We start from the raw sequence: 19,190 nt of genomic DNA on the forward strand, positions 1-19,190 counted from the left end.
TTATAAAACTTGTTTGTAGAAAATTAATGTTACTGAAAGCCACCTTTGTGCGTGTGCATGTGTGTCTAAAAGTGTACGTGTACAGGACCATGCATGCTCATGTAGAGGCCAAGAGCTAGTCTCAGGTATCTTCTCCAATCATGTTCTACCTCAGTTTTTGAGATAGTATTTCTCACTGAATTTCAGCTAGACTAGCTGGCCAGGGAACCCCTGGGAATCATGTTTCCACCCACCTCAGTGTTGGGCTTGCTTTTATGTTAAGTGCTGGGGATCCAAACTCAGGTCCCTCATGCTTGCATAGCAAGCACTTTACCCACAGAGCCATCTCCCCCAGCCCCTGAAAGTTTAAATAAACAAAGAGATCACTTTATATCATAATCATAGTTCAAGAAAATTTATATATTTACAACAACTGTATTCATTGTCTAAGGATTTACGTGTGGAACCTAAAAGTTGATTATAAAACAAACTGAAGGGTGGGGTGTGGTGGTGCATGCCTTTAATCCCAGCAATCAGGAGACAGAGGCAAGTGGATCTCTGTGACTTCAAGACCAGCCTGGTCTACATAGTGAACTCTAGGCCAGCTGGGGCTATGGGGAGACCCTGTCTCAAAAAGACCAAAACAAACAAATTAAAAAAAAACAAAAAACAAAACAACAACAACAAAAAACAACCAACAACAACAAAAAAAAAACCAACCAAATTGAAGAGCCAGAGAAATGGTAGCATGCCTATAGCCCCAGCTGTTCTGGAGGCTGAGGCAGGAAGATACTTGCTTGAGCTATGCTCACAGAGTACCCAGTATCAAAATGGTGACTTCTGCACCATTAAATATGTGAAATGGCACTACATTACATCTTGGGCAATCCTGTCTCTTAAAAAAAAAAAAAAAGTACAGCTGATGATGAGATCACAGCAGAATAAAGAGCAGAGGATAACTAACATCTCATTATTCAAAGAAATAGAAATAGATAATACGGTGTTATTTGCAATATAGGAAGACACATTTACCAGTACAAGTCCTAGTGAGGACTAGTTATATGAGTAGTAGACAATCTGTGATAATTTTAACAGAAATCTATATTCCTTGGGGAGTTCCAATTACTAAAAGGGGATGCATGTGATAATCAGGAACATACTATCCTATAATTAGAAATGTACCTACATAAATTTCTACAAAAAACTGAGGTAGCATCTTAACTCACTCAAAAGAGAGGGAACAGTCACATTTCCAGTTTCACCATCACCAGTTCTGTCTCATATTGTTTTTAATGTTTCAGTCTTTCTGGAACTCATTTAAAAGGAGAGAACTGACTCCAAAGTTGTCCTCTGATCACCACACTCACAATGTGGCATGTGTGCCCACAGACATACACATATATACACAATAACAATAACATTTTTTTTTTAAATGAAAATGAGTTTCAAACTTACTCTGGAATCCTGAGAATGGACTTTAACCACGAATTACTACAGACTTATACTTTTTAGCTTCATTATTTCTGTATTCCCTACAGGAAATTAGCAATTTTGCATTTTTTATTTTTGGTATATGTATATATTTTTAATTTATTTTATGTGTATGGTATGTCTGCATGCATGTAACTGCACCCATGTCACGCAGTGGCTGCAAAAGCCAGAAGTGAGTGTTGGATCTCCTGGAACTAGAGTTAAGGACAGTTTTTAGCTGCCATGTGGGTGCTGGGAATTAAACCTGGGTCTTCTGTAAGAACAGCCAGTGCTCTTAACTGCTGAGCTATCTTCCAGCCCCCAATTTTTGCTACATATTTTATATGCTGCTGTGTTTTAGGAAGTGATAGTAAACAACAAAAACATGCCATTAAGAATTTGGCTAATTTTGTCAGCAAAGTTTTGGGTAGATGACTGATGGAATTTGAAGTTCACTTTAAAGTTCTACTAAAAAATGTCTGTCAGCATTTGAATTAGAGATGTATTTAAGGGTTTTATATCATCTTGGTTGGTATGCGATACTCTTAAGGTATTAAGCTATTTGTAAGAAAATAGCTTTGAAAAATCAGAATCTTAAGACCTATGCACAGAATTAGGCTTCAAGAAAAAGGAATATATATGAACAACAAAACTGCTAATTATTATGCCAATCAAGTTTTTAAGAAAATGTTAAGTTGCTTTCATCAATCAACTATCAAGGCAAGTAACCAGTACAAAAAGGACCTCATTTTAGATGATGGTTACTTTGTCACAGGCACACTGGCAGTGAACAGCAGTTATATCTGCACACAGGAATGTCTTTTCATTCTACTCCCATGCAGTACATGCAGCTAAATACAGTTTGTGAAAATCAACCTGGTTATTATGCTTAGCACTTAGAGTTCAGTAAGTTCAAAGGAAGTATTAACTGTTAATAGGAAAATATGGTTAGCCGTGGAGAAAGAGGACCTGGCAAATCCATCATAAAGAAAAATAATGAAGGAGCACACTGAATTACCTCATTATTCTAGCACCTATTGTTCCTCTGACATTAAATCTAGTGAAGGGAACACAACAACTAAAGTCACAATAATTTCAAAGAATCAAATATGTAAAGCATTACAGTCAACACTTTTTTTTTTTCGTCTTTTTGAGAAAAGGTCTCCTTGTAGCCCCAGCTGGCTTGGCACTCACTATGTAGACCAGGCAAACCTAGATCTTACTGGTCCACCTGCCTCTGCCTCCCAAGTGCTGGGACTACAGATGTGTGCCACCACGCCCGGCTCATCACTTTAGTCATTCATCACTTCACTTTAAAAACTTTTATTTACCTTTATGACAGTGCACCAAGTAAAGAATGTCACTCAACTACATGTAGGGAGAAATTAAGAGACACACTCACTGAACTGCGGATGACTAGAAGGACAAACTGCACTGAGTCTCTTTACCTTTTATGTGGGCCAGAACCTAATCTGTTTCAGCAGAAGGAAGTGCACTGATTTTGCACACATCCACTGAAACACACACATCATGTTCTTCAAAGCTGAGCTACTCTTTGGGAAATAAATGACTCATTTATCCTAACCACAAACTATGTTAACAGGCCAACAAAGAGTAACAGGGCTTTTTAATTCCCTGGAACCCAGGTTGTTCTCTTTGATGTTTCCTCTGCAATCTTCTTTAATAAAGAAGTAGAATCATTAAAAATATGGAATAAGTGGTTACAATGAGTAAACACATGCTGGTGCATTTATAGCACATAGAATTCTGGCTCCACAGAGTCCAGAATGGTTAAATGAACACAAATTTCTATGCAAATAGTATTACCTTAAATCTTTAGAAAAAAAACTTATCAGAACATCTTAACTGAAGCTAAAACTATTCAACTAATTCAACACTTGTGAAGGACTTCTTCACAGTTTCGTTTGCTTATCGTTCATCAGAGCTATTTTGTTTTCTTCTTGGATTTAGCAAGAAAAAAAAAGGCCATCACTCCATTTAGTTCATGATGGTTGGCATTATGAAGCGTTTCTATGAAAATTGCCTAAGGAGAAACCTAGCCACCCTCTTCTGATTCCACAATTACATACTGATGTTTACGAATTCAGCAAATAAAATTAGTAAAGGAATACACATATTAATTTTACTTTACTTTTTTTTTTTTTTTTTTTTTTTTTTTTTTTTGTCTTTTCAAGACAGGGTCTCCTTGTAGCCCCAGCTGCCCTGGAACTATGTACACCAGGCTTGCCTCAAACTCACAAAGATCTGCCTGCCTCTGCCTCCCAAGTGCTGGGATTAAAGGTGTGTGCTACCACGCCTGGCAATTTTACTTGTTTTTAATGTGATGCATAGAGAAAATAAGATTTTTTAAAATCAATTTATTTTCCATTTAATATTTTATGTATATATACTAGACAAAGAAGACCTAAATGTGTTGACTCATCCATTTTTTTAAAATTTTGGATTTCTGCAAGTAAAGACAGTTTATAATAGATATAACTTGGTTCTTGCTATAAGATTGATTTATTATAAAGCAGGCATCAGTACAGTGGCTTTTAGGTTAAATCTTGGTCAGCTGTTTTATTATGACCTTTAAGCCGAGGACAGTTTTTATATTTTTTAAATAGTTATGTAAGTACCTATATAATAGCCTCCATTTTCCCTCTTGGCCAGTAAAGCCTAAAATATTTATTTTCGGGCTCTTTAGGGAAAAAAAAGTCTGCTGATCTCTGCTACAGAGTGTCCCAGTTGTATTTCTATAGGCTTGCTACAGTTAATGAGAAGAGCACTCCACATTTAAAAATAACTATGTTAGTTGTTAAGGCCTTTATTCTCTAAGGCATTGCCTTCTCATGCTTGATTTCAGCCTCAAAGTGTAAATCTGCTTAATATTTAACCAAATCACAAGAACTCAAATAGCGAAGTGTGGTGGCCATGCTTGTAATCCCATACTTGGAAGGTAGAAGCAGGAAGGTGAAAAGGTTAAAGGCCACCCTCAAGTACACAGCAAGTTCATGGTCAACCTGGGCTACACGAAGCCATCTCTGTCTCAAAAACAAACAAGCAAAAAGAATGCAAATAGTTTTATTAAATAAATCATTATTCTGCCCTGCAAGAAACTGTTCTGGTATTTAAAATTAAATGTGTGTGAAATGGCTTAACTATATGATGCTTTCAAGTTCCATTTTAAAATGTAAATGTAAAAAAAAAATAGAAAGTAAAACTTGAGGAAAAAATTGTGAGATACAGAGTTTTTAAGATAATTAAAATACAGACAAACTTATACTTTAATCATACTATGGAGATCATTTCTCTACCATAACTAAACTAAGCTAAATTGAATGGGCTTTTCAAATGGCAACAAGAACCTACCCTGTTGGACTTCTAGACTGAGCCTGGAGTGGTCAAATGACAGCAGAATGACCTCAGAGACATGCATTGTCTGTCCTTAGACTCCGAGAACCAAATGTTCTGATTTTCACAGAAGAGTGCCAAAACCCTTAGTCTCTTCAGATACTAGGTCTGAGGCCACAGGGAGTGTAGCGTACTCCACTTAGAAGAGAAACTGGCAGTAGTATCAAGGATGAAGAGCTCTTAGAAAAGGGCAGAAACATCAAAAGTGGTCTGTATATAGGGAGTTCAAATTAAATAGAGAATGATGCCAAGGAAGCTAGAAACTACAGAAAGATCAGAGGAAGATTTTTTTTTGCTTTACCATTTACAAACTTTTGGTAAAGAGCTAGCAGAGGCTAGATGTGGTGGCTTATGACTGTAATCCAAGCAATCCAGAGGCTGAGGCAAGAGAATTATTTCCAATTCAAGGCCTTCTAAACTACAAAGTAAAACTTCATGGAAAAAAAAAAAAAAAAAAAAAAAAAAAGTGCTGGGATAAAACAAATCCCAGAGTAAACTGATATAAGACTGAGTACTACCATCACACTAGCATCACTTCAGTGGGTTGTGTATTTATATATATGCCATTTTATTTAGTCTCAGATCTTCTTTTATTTATTATTTTTATTTTATGGGTATGAGTGTATTGCCTGCATGTGTACAAGTGCACCCATGTCAGACAATGACCACAGAGGTCAGAAGAGGGTGCTGGATCCCCTGGAACTGGAGTTATCAATGGTTGTTAGCTGCCATTGGGTGCTGGCAACTGAACCTGGTCCCTGTAAGAGCAGCCAGTATTCTTAATTGCTGAGCCATCTCTTTAGTCCCCTCAGATCTTATTTTCTAAGTTTTAAACTGTCTCTGTACTTTTTTCTCGTTTCTTTGTTTTTACTTAATTTATGTGTATGAGTGTTTTGCCTGCATGTATGTAAATATACATGTCATCCAATGCCCACAGAAGCCAGAAGAGGGTGTTAGATCCCCTGGAACTGGGGTTTCTGATGGCTGTTAGCTGTCATGTGGGTGCTGGGAATGAAACCCAGGACTTCTGGAAAAACAGCCAGTGCTCTTAGCTGCTGAGCCATCTCTAGAGGTCCTTAAGTTTCTTAAAAATTAATTATTTTATTGTAACTATTATTATTCTGTAAATTTACTTCTATATAAAGTAAAATAATACACAGACCAAATTAAGGCTAAAAATACAAACTCGATATATAGAATATTAAATGATATTTAGTCTAACAAACTAGGGAAGCAAATACAGATCCAAAGTAGCTTCAAATCTGGATCTAATCATAACAGTTGAACTGAAGCATACATGTGAAGAGGTGGCAGGTCTATGCTGGTATCCATAATTATCAGTCTTCTAAAGATTTAGCTAATCTAGTTCATCACCTGAGTTTCCGAGGACATTCAAACTATCAGGAGTCAACTTTGTGACAGAACAAACCCTAGGAGAATCCTTAACATAGAAATCATCTAAATATGAAAATGGTAGTGTTTGGAAACTGTTTGCATCTCAATATGTGCTATGCTTGTTACCTTTACATTAAGTAGTAATGACCTTCTAAGGAACTCCCTTCTGGCTATAGAAAAAAATGGAACTAAGTCTTGCTTAATCAGGGGTTGGTGGAGAATGACCATAGTCTCAGCACTTAGGAGAGTGAGGAAGAAAGATCATGAACTCAAGGTCAGCCAAGTTACAAAGCCTGTCTGAACAAACAGTAACACCCTTTCTCAAGAAACCAACCAAAGAAACAAAAACTCTGAAGGCTGATGACTAACAGATGGAAGGTGTTTTATTAATCCCAAGTACAAATATAAGGAAAGATTCTATGCTTCATATTTAAGAACAATGCCACAGCTTCCCAAGTAGGTAAGATTATAGGAATGCATGATTGCTGGTACAGAATTACGGAGTTATTTTAACTGTAACTGTTTTTCAGAAGTAGGTAGCCTTAAACTCACATCAATCCTCCTGCCTCAGCCTTCCAAGTACTGGGATTATAGATATGAGCCATCATGTCTGGCTAGCATTGCCTTTTTGTTTCTTTTTCTTTTCTTGAAGCAGGGTCTTACTCTGTAGCCCTGGCTGCCTTGGAATTTGCTGTGTAGACCAGACTGGCCTAGAATTTACAGAAATCCATCTGCCTCTGCTTCCTAAGTGCTACAATTAGAGGCATGCTCCACCACACCCTGGCTCATTGTGACATTTTATTGGACATTAATTTTATTATATGCAGCATATAATATTGTTAATTATATATCAGAAATGTCAATTTAGTGTTTTATAAACAGTAGTATAATCAACAATAAATACGTGAAATGGTCCAAATAAAACTTTACTTCTTGTGAACTAGGATTTATTTTTAAAGAAAAAACTGGATTTTCAGGAATAAGAATATACATACAATGACACGTGATAAGCCAGGTGTGGTGGTACACACCTTTAGTCCCAGCACTGGGGAGGCAGAGGCAGGCAGGTCTCTGTGAGTTTGGGGCCTGGTCTTCATAGTGAATCCAAGCCGTGACTACAGGGAAAAAGACCAAAAAAAAAAAAAATCTCGATAGCACTAATTATACAAATAGTTTTTTATGCATGTTGAGTGCAACATATACATATTTCTATACTTTCCTTTCCTGTGGTACTAGAAATTGAAGCTAGGTGTTCTAGTTTGTTTCTTCATTGCTGCAAAAAAACACTCTGACCAATACCAACTTGGGGAGGAAAGGGTTTATTGAACTTACATTTCCCAGGTCACAAACCTGCTTTCTTACAAACATAGGCCTACCTGCCCGGGGTGGCACCACCCATGGTGGACTAGGACCTCCCACATCACTCAATAATCAAGAAGATGTCCCACAGACATGGCCACAGGCCAGTCTGATGGAGGCAATTCATCAATTGAGGCTCCCTCTACCCAGTTGACAGCTAAAGCTATCCAGCACACTAGGATCTCCCATACGCTAAGTAAGTAAGTGAGTTCTATCCCTACCCCTTTCCTTTTACTATTTGAGACAAGTCTCACTAAGTTGCTCAGGAAAGCCTTGAACTTGAGATTCCCATGATGTAGCCTTCTGAGTAGCTGGAATTATAAGCTTGTGATATTCTATCACTTAAAATAAAAAGTGTCCTTCTGATCATATAAACTGAAAAGATAGAAAAATAGTATGAATATGTTAGCAATTCAAATCTTTGTTGTATATTATTTATTATCCACTGCTTTCTTTTTTTTAAAAAATGACAAATTTATTTATTTATTTATTTGGTCTTTTTGAGACAGGGTCTCCCTGTAGCCCCAGCTGTCCTGGAACTCACTATGTAGACCAGGCTGGCCTTGAACTCACAGAGATCCTCCTGCCTCTGCCTCCCGAGTGCTGGGATTAAAGGCGTGCATCAAAACACACAGCCTATCCATTGCTTTCTAACTGAATAATTTCATTTATTAGAAATCAGAGAAAAACATACTATTCTCAAAAAGAGAGCTACTATCAATATCAGGGACAAAAAAAGGAGAAAAAAAGAACATTAAAAGAAAAAGAAGACCAAAAAAGCCACACAGCATCTGATAACTAAATTGAACCTTGACTTCACAAACAACCTGGTGATCATTCTTGGCATTTCTTTCTCTTGATCTGTAAATTGAGGAGAAAACCTTAGTGACAAAGATACTGAGCAAAGATACTTTTTGCTCACTTTTCCTATAATTTGCTCAAAGAATGCAATAGGTGAAATCATTTACAGTTTAAAACTTCTATGGGTTTCTATGACTGAGACACCTTTACATGAAGCAAGTGTTAAAAATATACACTCTCATTTGATTTCAAACAAACCCTCGTGAAATATTTTATACAGTCTATACTAATTAAAAATATACCAACCTATCACCAGGTCCTGTTCGGTATCTTGCACCTGGAATCAGGACTGGGTCGTCGTCACTATCATCTGTGTCCTGGAGAGCAGAGTCCCTGGCTGATGTTTCCTCATGAGCTAAAGGCCCGATGGCTTCTGTTTGGCATGGGAGCTCAGGATTGGTGCTAGTCTGATTGGAAGCATTCTCATTGCTAGTCTGATCTGAATTTTCCTTGCTTTGTTCGGACAAGGTGGATTCTGCTGGAACCCCACAAGGGCTATCAAGACTGGAGTCATTCTTTTCTCCTGGGTTAGACTCCAATGGCTCAGCTGTGAAATTATCTAATTGTGCTGTCAGAAAATAAAGTAGAATGTAACAGTTAGCCATGTGTATGTTATTACTTATTTAACCTAACTTGTAAGCTGACAGACATTTTCTAATAGAAAGCCTAACTCCCTTTTGAAAGGAAAATAAATGGCACAGCACATTAATTTGAAAGAGACCTTTACCTCTGGAGAGATTTGTGAAAATTGTTTATTTTCACATGCAAACTACTTTTCCCAAGAAAGCAAGACAACTCACCTCTATCTATCTGGTTTTGAACTGGATTTTCTGCAGATGAACTCTCCTCAGACGGTTCTTCAGGAGCTACTGGAAATAAACCAAAGTATCATCAAATCCAATTTAAAAAAATGCATGTGAATTTAACATTCTAACTTGCCTACAGATAAGTGGCTCTTAATTCTTTCTGGGTTATAGAAACCTTTGACATTCAAATAAAATTTCACTCCACAGCTGGACAAGTTGGCTCAGCAGGTAAAGGTGCTTGTTATGCAAGCTTGGAGACCTGAGTTTGATACTTGGAACCCACGTAAAGGTGAAGGACAGAACTGACTTCATAAAGTTGACCTCTGGCCTCCACACACATGCCACCTACCACACATCATGGCCCCTCCCAATAATAAATTTAAAATAAAATTTCACTCTAGCGCAATATAAACATGTTAGCACATAAAATTGCATTAATAGTATCATTGATAGATGAACCCAACACCTCTTCCCAAGGCCTTCACTTTCATGAACTTATATGTGCAGAATCTCTACTCTTGACTAGCTTCCTCAGCTGCCATTACTTGATAGCACATTTTTTCCTAACTTTCTCAAAAATCAAACTTAATTAAGACTGATTATCTTGGGGCTGGAGAGATGGCTTAGCAGTTAAGAGCACTGGCTGCTCCTGCAGAGGACCAGGGTTTGGTTCTCAGCACCTTCATGGCATTTAACAACTGTTCATAACTCCAGTTCGAGGGATCCAACATCCTTTTCTGACTTCTGAGAGCACTGTATGACACGGGTACACTTACATACATGCAGGCCGTAAACTCACACATAAAAGTAATAAATAAAACATTACAAAAAAGACTGATTATCTTTATGCCCTTTATCATACATTGGTGTAATATGAACTATTATGAACAAGTAGAAAAGTTGACCCTGCCATAAATTCTTCCTTGACCACTTAATGTACTTAATTTGACTCTAAGACCTGTGGAGGATCAGTCTTTGCTCTACTGGATGTGAGCTTATCAGACAGTTATCATACACATATTTAATTCACTCTGTTACAATGAGGTCCTTATTCATTTCCTAAGAAACAGATTTTATTTTTTCATTTATCAAACACATACTGAACATCTACTGTATTTACATAGTAATATAAAAATACTCTACTAGGGAAAGGAGTCTGAAATATTCCCTAAATAGCATTTTATGAAGGAAACTGAACCATTCAAAACATGTTTAGATTTTATTGCTTGTTGTCAAACCACCTATACTCTTTGAAGAATCAAGAGAGTAATTTAGATTTCTCTGCTACATATAAACCTAACAAAGACAGTTCAGCATCTCACATGCTTACAGGATCCTGACTACCTAATCTGGTAACGGGATCTAGAGATGGGATTGTGATTCAATATATCTCCCCATTGTAAGTGCTTAAGGCCCCCTGAACTTTTCAATTTGCTATTTAACAATGTAATAGCTGGAGGACAATGATAAAAGTAATTTATTAACAAGAACAAAACCTGAAGCACTAGAGGGAATGGAAACAAGCACAGTAACAACTTACTAGTTTCACTGCCTCCTCCTGGTGACTGCACAGAGCTCTGTGGGACCAGGTATTCTCCCTGATCCTCAGATTTGCAATGGCTGCTGTTTCCTCTAGAGCTCGAGGCTGTACTGCTCCTAGTATCACAAGAAGAGAAGTTGTTCCACCAAAAGTTAATAAATATGAATTCCAGGGTACTTTTTATATTTTACAACTACAAGTATATCAGAAAATTCAGAACATAAACACAAGATTAATTTTAATAGTACTTGCAAAAACCATTTTTTAAAAAATGAAATCAAGAGCCGGGCGTGGTGGTACACACCTTTAATCCCAGCACTCGGGAGGCAGAGGCAGGGGGATCTCTGTGAGTTCAAAGCCAGCCTGGTCTCCAGAGTGAATCCAGGACAGCTGGGGCTACAGGGAAACCCAGTCTCAAAAAGACCAAAAAACCCCCCCAAAAAAACCCGAAATCAAGACTTCTCACGTGCATCTTTAAAAAATTTTCAGTGAGGATATTTTGTTCACTATATTGGTATTTCTGTTTTCCAGTACGCATCTTTACATGTCTCTTTAATGAAACTCTGTGTGTGTGCATGTGCGTGTGTGTGTGTGTGTGTGTGAAATTATTAATGGTTTAATAGAATTTGATCATATCCCTTTCTAGGCAATATTACTCTACATTGCTATTTTTAACTTTTTAAAACACATATTATTTATTTTTTATGTGTATGAGTGTTTTGTCTGCATGTAAGTGTGAATCTGCTGTACTTGGAAGTCAGAAGAGGACTCTGAATCCCCTGGAACTGGAATTACAGGCAGTTGTGGGATGCCATGTGGGTGCTGGGAAATGAATCCAGGTCCTCTGCAAGAACAGCCAATGCTTTTAACCACTGAGCCATCTCTCAAGCCCCCCAGGCTGTTTTTAAATTAATACTGAATGGAAGCCATTTCTTCAGTTTTTTGAACTGCCCCCGATCTAACACTTCCAGTTCTGGTTTGCTGTTCAAATATGACACCTCTTTTTCTGAGCATTACAGTTTTGTAGAAAGAGGTAGTATTTTCTATTTTAGTTTTAATACTTTCCTGATGATGACCACACTCCCAGTAGCATTTCTGGATACAGAAGAATAGTAAGCCAATTTAAATAAATAAATTTTGGTAAGGATTCTGTGACAAACCATGGAAATATATAAGGAAGGAACTGAGAAGTGGAAAACATGTAACAATCTGATATTAAAATTCAATTCAGGGCTAGCAAGACAGTTCAGTGGGTAAAGGTACCTGTTGCCAAGCTTGATGACCTGAGTTTGATTCCTGGAACCTACATGATGGAAAGAGAGAACCACTCCTACCAGTGATCCTGTGACTTCTACATACGTGCTGTGGTGGGTGCCACAGTGTGTACACCATGCACAAAATAAGATAAATGTAAAAGAAACTATGTTAGAATCAAAATGTAGTAATTCCTTAAGTTTAGAATAAATATGAACAAGAAAAAAAACAAGAGATATAGTACCATAAAAGCTGTTAATTACAGATTAATAGTAATGACTCAATAAAAAGGGAAAAATAACAGGAACTCTTGGACCAAGATTTTATTAAATCACTCTCAGCGAATTATATAGGAGTCAATTTCATATTTTTAAAACATATAAATAATAAAACATTATTCTAAACAATAATGTATACATATCTACATGAGTGTATACACAGAGAAAAATGTTAGGAGGGTTATGAACCAGCCTTAAGTGTCAGCTAAATAGGGCTGCATCAGTTACACATTTTATGCTAAATTTTGTAACGAACACATATTTCTTAACCAGAAGGAAATACAGCCATTTTGTTAAAGAAAACCAAGTATGATACAAAAGCATTTTTTTTCTCTCATTGAGAAAGCTGACAGAGACATAAATAAAATACTTAGTGAACAGCAGTTATGATGACTAATATGATGGTACTGACATGGGAAAAGAGTCACTAGTGGAAAAGACACACTATTCAAGTAAACATGCTTAGCTTAGTTAATATGGCACTTTCAATCACAGAGAAATGAGAAGAGTGCACATGATGGTAGTGGGACAAAGAACAGCCATGTAGAAAGCTGATTCTGTAACTAAGCATCATACTTCACAGTAATTATGGAATTATAAGTAGGCAACCTTTACTATAAAACTATAGAAAACATACAAGTTAGACAAGAAAAGATTTTCCCTAACTCTGGGAAGGGCAAGGCTTTTCTAAGTATGAAGATTACAGGCAGAAGCCATAAAGCAAAGTTACCACAGTAAACTGAAGAACAAACACCAAACCTGGAAAAATATTTGCAACAAATGTAAAAAAGATTATCTTTGCCTAATTCTATAATTGTGCTCATAAATTAATAAGATAAACATCATAGTAGAAAACTGGACAATAATGTACTTAAAAATGAACATTATACCCAACAACTATGTGGGACTTACCATGTGACAACATGCTAAGTTTAAGATACTTTCTCTGCAAAATCCCATTTACTTCAGAAATTGTTTCTTTTAAAAGTGCCCATTTCCATGTTAGAAAACTGGAATTTAGATTCCTCAGGTTGTCGTTTTAGAGTCCAACCTCAAAATGTGCTAGATTGCCTCATTTGTCATTAAAAAAACTAAAAAGCAAGATACAATACTGAAATAAAGAAAAGATGCATCTCTTTTTGGATGCTCTATTTTATTTTTAACAATAAATATTGAATGTTGTCAAGATAAAAATGATAATTATTGACAAAGAAACTGATGAATGACAATTTATGGTCATTTTTTAGTGAAAAACATTAAAAAAAATAAAATTTTTTCTTAAAAATGTTCTGATAGCGTTAAGAAGGTTGTCTGTTTTGTGCAGAAACAAGAGAAAAGACAGGTCATAAATGATAAATGACAATCTTTTGTTAAACTGCGTATTAAGGAACAGGGCCACATATAACATGATTTTTAAATGCTATGTTAAAATACCTGGGTTCATAATGAAATTCTATTGACTGAACCTTCAAATACAGTATCTAGAATCCAATTATCCTTATGACCTCTGCTGCTCCCACCGTCCCCATGACTACCTTTTATTCTGTTTACTGCAACAACCTTTTCACTGATCTTCTGACTTCTCCCTATGGCACAACGTGAACACAGGAACCAAAAATAACTTCTATGTTTTTAAACATCCTTCTCACTTTCCTGGCTGACCTTATCTGTCACTCATCTTTCCTTTGGTCACTCCATTTCAGCTACACAGGTCTCCTTAAAGATCCCTGAACATATAGGACTTTTCTCTGCCTAAAATGCTCTTCCCTACATATATGATTGGCTTACTCTTCAAGGTTTTGCCCAAAAACCTTCCTAATGATGACTAACCCTTGCTTTGGTTTCCTAATTATCCTTACCTGTTCTATTTTCTTCCACAGTACTTAGTACTGTCTATATAGCCTATACAGTATACTTATTTATTATGTTTATTGCCTGTCTCCTCCACCTAGAATGTAAGCTTCAGCAGGGCACATATTTTTTTTTGTCTATTTTTTCACTGATGCATTTCCAGTGTCTAGAATAGTCCCTGCAACATAGAAGGTATTCAATAGTATTTGAAATTCTATTTAATCAAAGACTTTACAATGAAATATATACAAACATAAAATGGAAGCTACTGAATTGAATAAAGTTGATATCATGTAACATAATTATGTATTAATAAATAATGTAACATAATTATTTAGACACAATGCACTTTATATTATAGTAACAATATGTGATAACATACTAACATAAATTTTATATTAACTGTAATTACAAATGATTACAGATAATTGACACAATAATTATATAACGTATTATATAATTATGTCAGCACATAACTATATGTTAAATACCATATTGTCAACAAACATTCATAAATTAGTAATTAAACAAATCTAAACAAAAATTCTGCATAATGTCTCAATCAAAAGGCCTGTACAAAGATAGTGGGCAAGATTATCAAATATTTACATAAATCGCTTTTTCAAATGTAAAAATCAACTAGATTAAGAAGTAAATACAATCAGAAATGTCATTAAAGACACTTATACAACCATTAAATGAGTATAAAAGTTCAGCCTTACTCGTGATAAATTGACAGGTGAAATTATTTTAAAATCATATATGAGTCAAAAATAAATGAATGCACTGAATAGAAGACAAACAGTATGTTCATTCATACACTAACAGAAATATAAAAAGAGAAGGCCTTTGACAATAACTTGGCAGTACCTTTTGATCTAAATATTGTTCGTTTTTGGAAATATACCTCACAGAAATAAGGCTGAAAGTAGGAAAAGCTTTATAAACAAAGACATTCATTACAACCTCATTGGGTTAAAAAAAAACATAAATAAATCTACTTCCCAATTAAAGAGAAATGATTATGTAACCTATAACATACCCACTGGATGAACTAGTAAAATAATAGAAGTAGCTAAAGTAATATGTTTATAAAATTAAACAAATGCAGAGAATGGAGTATATTCAGTATTAAAACTATGAACTAAAATAAAACAAAAATCATGCATATACATATGCATAGAACCAAGACTGAAAAATTTTAAACTAATGCTCTGTGAGTGGTTATTACTGCTTGTATTTTTTATTAGAACAAATATCTAAATGAGAAACATTATCTGGTAAGCTTTTAGAAATGCAAATCTTCAGGCAAACTTAATTCTGCAGGTAGGGTCCATTAATCTGTTTTTTTGTTTCTATTTCTGTATGCCTGCGAGCACCATATATTGTATGCATGCACAGCTGTTCATGTGCTTGTGGAAATTCTCTACTTCATTACCTTGAGCTAGAGTGTCTCACTGAAGCTTGCCACTTTGGCTAAGCTGGCTGGCTCATAGGCTCTACCTGTCTCCACCCTCAATGCTGGAGCCAGCAGGCATGCACAGCCATGCTCAGTTTTTTATATGGGTGCTAGAGGTTCCAAATCAGTTCCACATGCTTGCGTTAGCAAGTGCTTTTATCCTCAGAGAATAAGCCAGGTCTCCCCAGACCTTTATCTGTTTTAACAAGCTCATCAATTAATTTTGAAGCACACAGTCTGAAAACTAATACATTATAGCAAAACAAAACAAAGATTGCAAAGAAAAAGCGTATCTAATACAAAATGGCTAAGAATGTCTTTACAAAAATGTGAACTTACCATTCATCTGTAAAGTTCAGTTTTATTGTGCTTGTAGTTGTTCCTTCTGTGCTGTAGTGCAAACTTAAAACTGGTTCACCTGTCCCTGGTTTGGGGCTCAGCTTTTCATTATTGTTATCTGAAAATTGTGTTTAAAACATTTGAAAAGGTCTCTGAAACCAGAAAAATATGACATTTCCTAAAACTTAAAAAAACTTAAATTAGGTTGTCCTTGTTGTAATTCTTTTTGCATGTTAGGACTCTCATTTACAGTTCAAAGCAACACTATCAAATTCTAGCTTTGTGTACATGACTCCCTCAGATTTAGAGAGATATCAAACATATTAAAAACCGTATCTAGCCATTAAGAAATCAAAAACTATTAACATGCAATGGCATACATCATAAACTGGTACCCTTATTTAATAGAATAGTCATGCTATATTCTTCAATTGCTTGAGCATCAAGAACAATTAACACTGGCTTCTTTAGAAACAGGAAGATTTAAGATGGAAAGGCTCTGCATGAAGTTGTTCAGCACAAGGTCTGCACTCAAATGCTATTGAATGCCTTCTGTTCTTTCAAATTCAGGTTTGTAATCTAGAGAAGAATCATGCTCTGCACTGTGGGGCAGGCAATGGTTACAGTGCTTTGATACTTTCTAAAACTGTTTTAACATTTTAGTGCTATTTCAGCTTTTATTCTGAACTAATCTTATGAGGAAGTTACTTCTTAATTATAAACAGTAATTTTATCTTAAGAATTTATAAGGAATGTCCAGAACATATCGTCTTTTTAAAAATGGCACATGAAGCTGGGCATGGTGTTCACACCTGTAATTCCAGTACTCAGGAGGCTGAGGCAGAGGAGCTCTGAGCATTCAGGACCAGCCTGGGCTCCATAGTAAGCTCTAGGCCTACAGAGTGAGATCCTGTCTCAAAACAAAATAACAATTCATTTTTAGCTGGGCATGGATACATCTGCAACCCCAACACTCAGGAAACAAAGATAAGGGGATCATTCCAAGTGTGAGGCCAACCTGATTTACATAGTGAGTTCTAAGCCACCAGGGTTACTTAGTAAGACACTGACTCTAAATTAATTAATGAAACAAAATGGCAAATAAACACAGAAATTTGATACAGATGCTATAGACTATTCAAAGCCCCTCCACAAAAGAGTACATAAATAGTCAAACAAAAAATTAAATAGTTTTAAAACTTCATTTTATGACCACTAACAACTTGAGAAAATATTAGAATACAGAGGGAATAAAAACAGATACACAATCACATACCTGACACTTTGGCTAGTATTTGTAGAAAGAAAACTCTTCTGTGATAAATCTTTTTCTTAGTATTAGTTCTAAGACTGATACAACAAAAATACATTTCTTAAAAAATAACAAATTATAAAATAAAAGCCAAACTACTCAGGCATCTCCTCTCTTTTTAAACAGAGCCAAGAGTGGATCCCAGGACCTGCACCACTGTGCAGGCCTCCTCAAGTTTCTGATTTACCGTTTGACTTTATGTCATAATGAAAACACCCCCCCCCTTTTTTTTCATTCCTCTTGAAGATGTTGGACCACCTATTAAAAGAGAACCTTACAGAATCTCTGCTCTAGCTTGTAGCCAAGGAGAGGACAAGTAAGATTTGAACAAAGAACTGTAGTAGTAAGGAGAAAATATTCCCCAGGAGACGAGGAATAAGCTGAGAAAACTCAGAAATATAAATTCTTACACTATGTCATAATTATAACTCATGATAAATCCTGATCTATACATTTAATTCTTATGTGAAAATAAAGGTGTGAAATAGAGAGCTGACACGTCAAATACAAAATCACTTTATTCTGTTTTGTTTTGACTATGTTCTGGATATAAACAGCTCCCAGGCATAGGCTAATAACTCCTCACAATTTTCAAAACTTCAGTATTATATTCAGTGTTTTATAAAATAGCATTCTAATAAAGTAACAGAACTTTAAGAAAAAAACATCAAGAATGAGACTTTTACAGCATCTGCCCAATTCTCTGATCTTAAATGAATTCACTGGGCTGTCATTTGCCCACACATATTTTTTCCTTAGTCTTTGGTTATGCTGCCAAGATCTTCATCCCTCTAATGACAAAGTCATTATTGTAACTGCAGATATGTGGCTAAAGTCATGATCACGGCAACTGAAAGGCAGAGTTAGGGCTAGTTCTTTCATAACATCTTTTTGTTTTGTTTTTATTTTATTTTTTTTGAGACAAGGTCTTCCTATAGCCCCAGCTGGCCTGAAACTTGCATGTAGACCAGGTTAGCCTTGAACTCAGAGAGATCCGCCTGCCTCTGACTCCCAAGTTCTGGGATTAAAGGCATGCACCACCACACCCAGCTTCTTTCATAGCATCTTATACAATATTTTGTTATTTATTTTTCCTTTAAGGTGAAGAAGCAATGGAAAACAAAAGCAGGTGTGAGAGAAATGCAGAATCGGATTTCTTAGTTCTACCTTGGATATAAACAAGTTATAAGAAGTTTTGTGGAATTTATATGCTATATAAAACATTTAATTTGAGGAAAACTAAGGACAGTCATACATATTTTATGCTATTACTATAGGAATACAGTAGACGAAGAGAAAGAGATAAGTGCAGAAAACATTTCATTGACATTTATAAAACTCTAAACCCCTTCCCAGCAAGAAGCCTCCAAGAGGATCAACAGTTAAAACTTCTTTTCTAGAGTATCGACTACAAAATATTTAATCATCATATAAAATGGGGTGACATTCATCTAATCATAAAATGAGTTCAGTTGATAGAAACTGTTCATTTACATTAATCAACGTTGTGTAAAACTGGCCAATCACTATACAAACGGAACAGTCTCTTCAACTGGTTACTGAAAAGTCAGACTCCTGAATCTAGTCTCTTCCATATGGCCTCTGGAAGAAACACTATACAACATAGAACATGGCGTCTTCAAATGAAGTGCCAGTCAGAATTTACATCCAAAGAATAGAAGATATTCTAACTTTCCTCCCTCCCACTCTTCTAGTTTAATGCTCTTTAATTGATTACACAGGGCTAGGGAATGGACATAATTCACTATGTTTGTGGTAAAATGCCTATTTTAAGCTACAAAAGAAAATTCTAAAAATGTACAAATTAATGTTTCACTTTACATTATTTAAAGGTATTTATGAACATTTAAAT

The 19,190-nt window shown here is 35.8% G+C and overlaps 1 protein-coding gene across 13 annotated transcripts in view; it reads right to left on the minus strand.

Moving 5' to 3' along the window:
• Window positions 1-19,190, minus strand: part of Dcaf6 (DDB1 and CUL4 associated factor 6) — a gene marked incomplete at its 5' end in the record, with an annotated part of 86,825 nt that overhangs the window by 18,268 nt on the left and 49,367 nt on the right. For 6 of the 13 annotated variants that reach the window (XR_003848057.1, XM_017796062.1, XM_017796061.1 and 3 more), the window contains 5 exon segments: window positions 8,725-9,046; window positions 9,279-9,347; window positions 10,825-10,940; window positions 12,088-12,186; window positions 16,006-16,123. Coding sequence is in view for 12 of the 13 variants with exons in the window: in XM_017796062.1 (XP_017651551.1) it covers window positions 8,725-9,046; window positions 9,279-9,347; window positions 10,825-10,940; window positions 12,088-12,186; window positions 16,006-16,123 (724 nt within the window). 13 annotated transcript variants of the gene reach the window in all.

The sequence above is a fragment of the Nannospalax galili genome, unplaced genomic scaffold (assembly GCF_000622305.1).
Source record: "Nannospalax galili isolate Female #2095 unplaced genomic scaffold, S.galili_v1.0 scaffold1189, whole genome shotgun sequence".
NCBI classification, from domain to species: Eukaryota; Metazoa; Chordata; class Mammalia; order Rodentia; family Spalacidae; genus Nannospalax; species Nannospalax galili.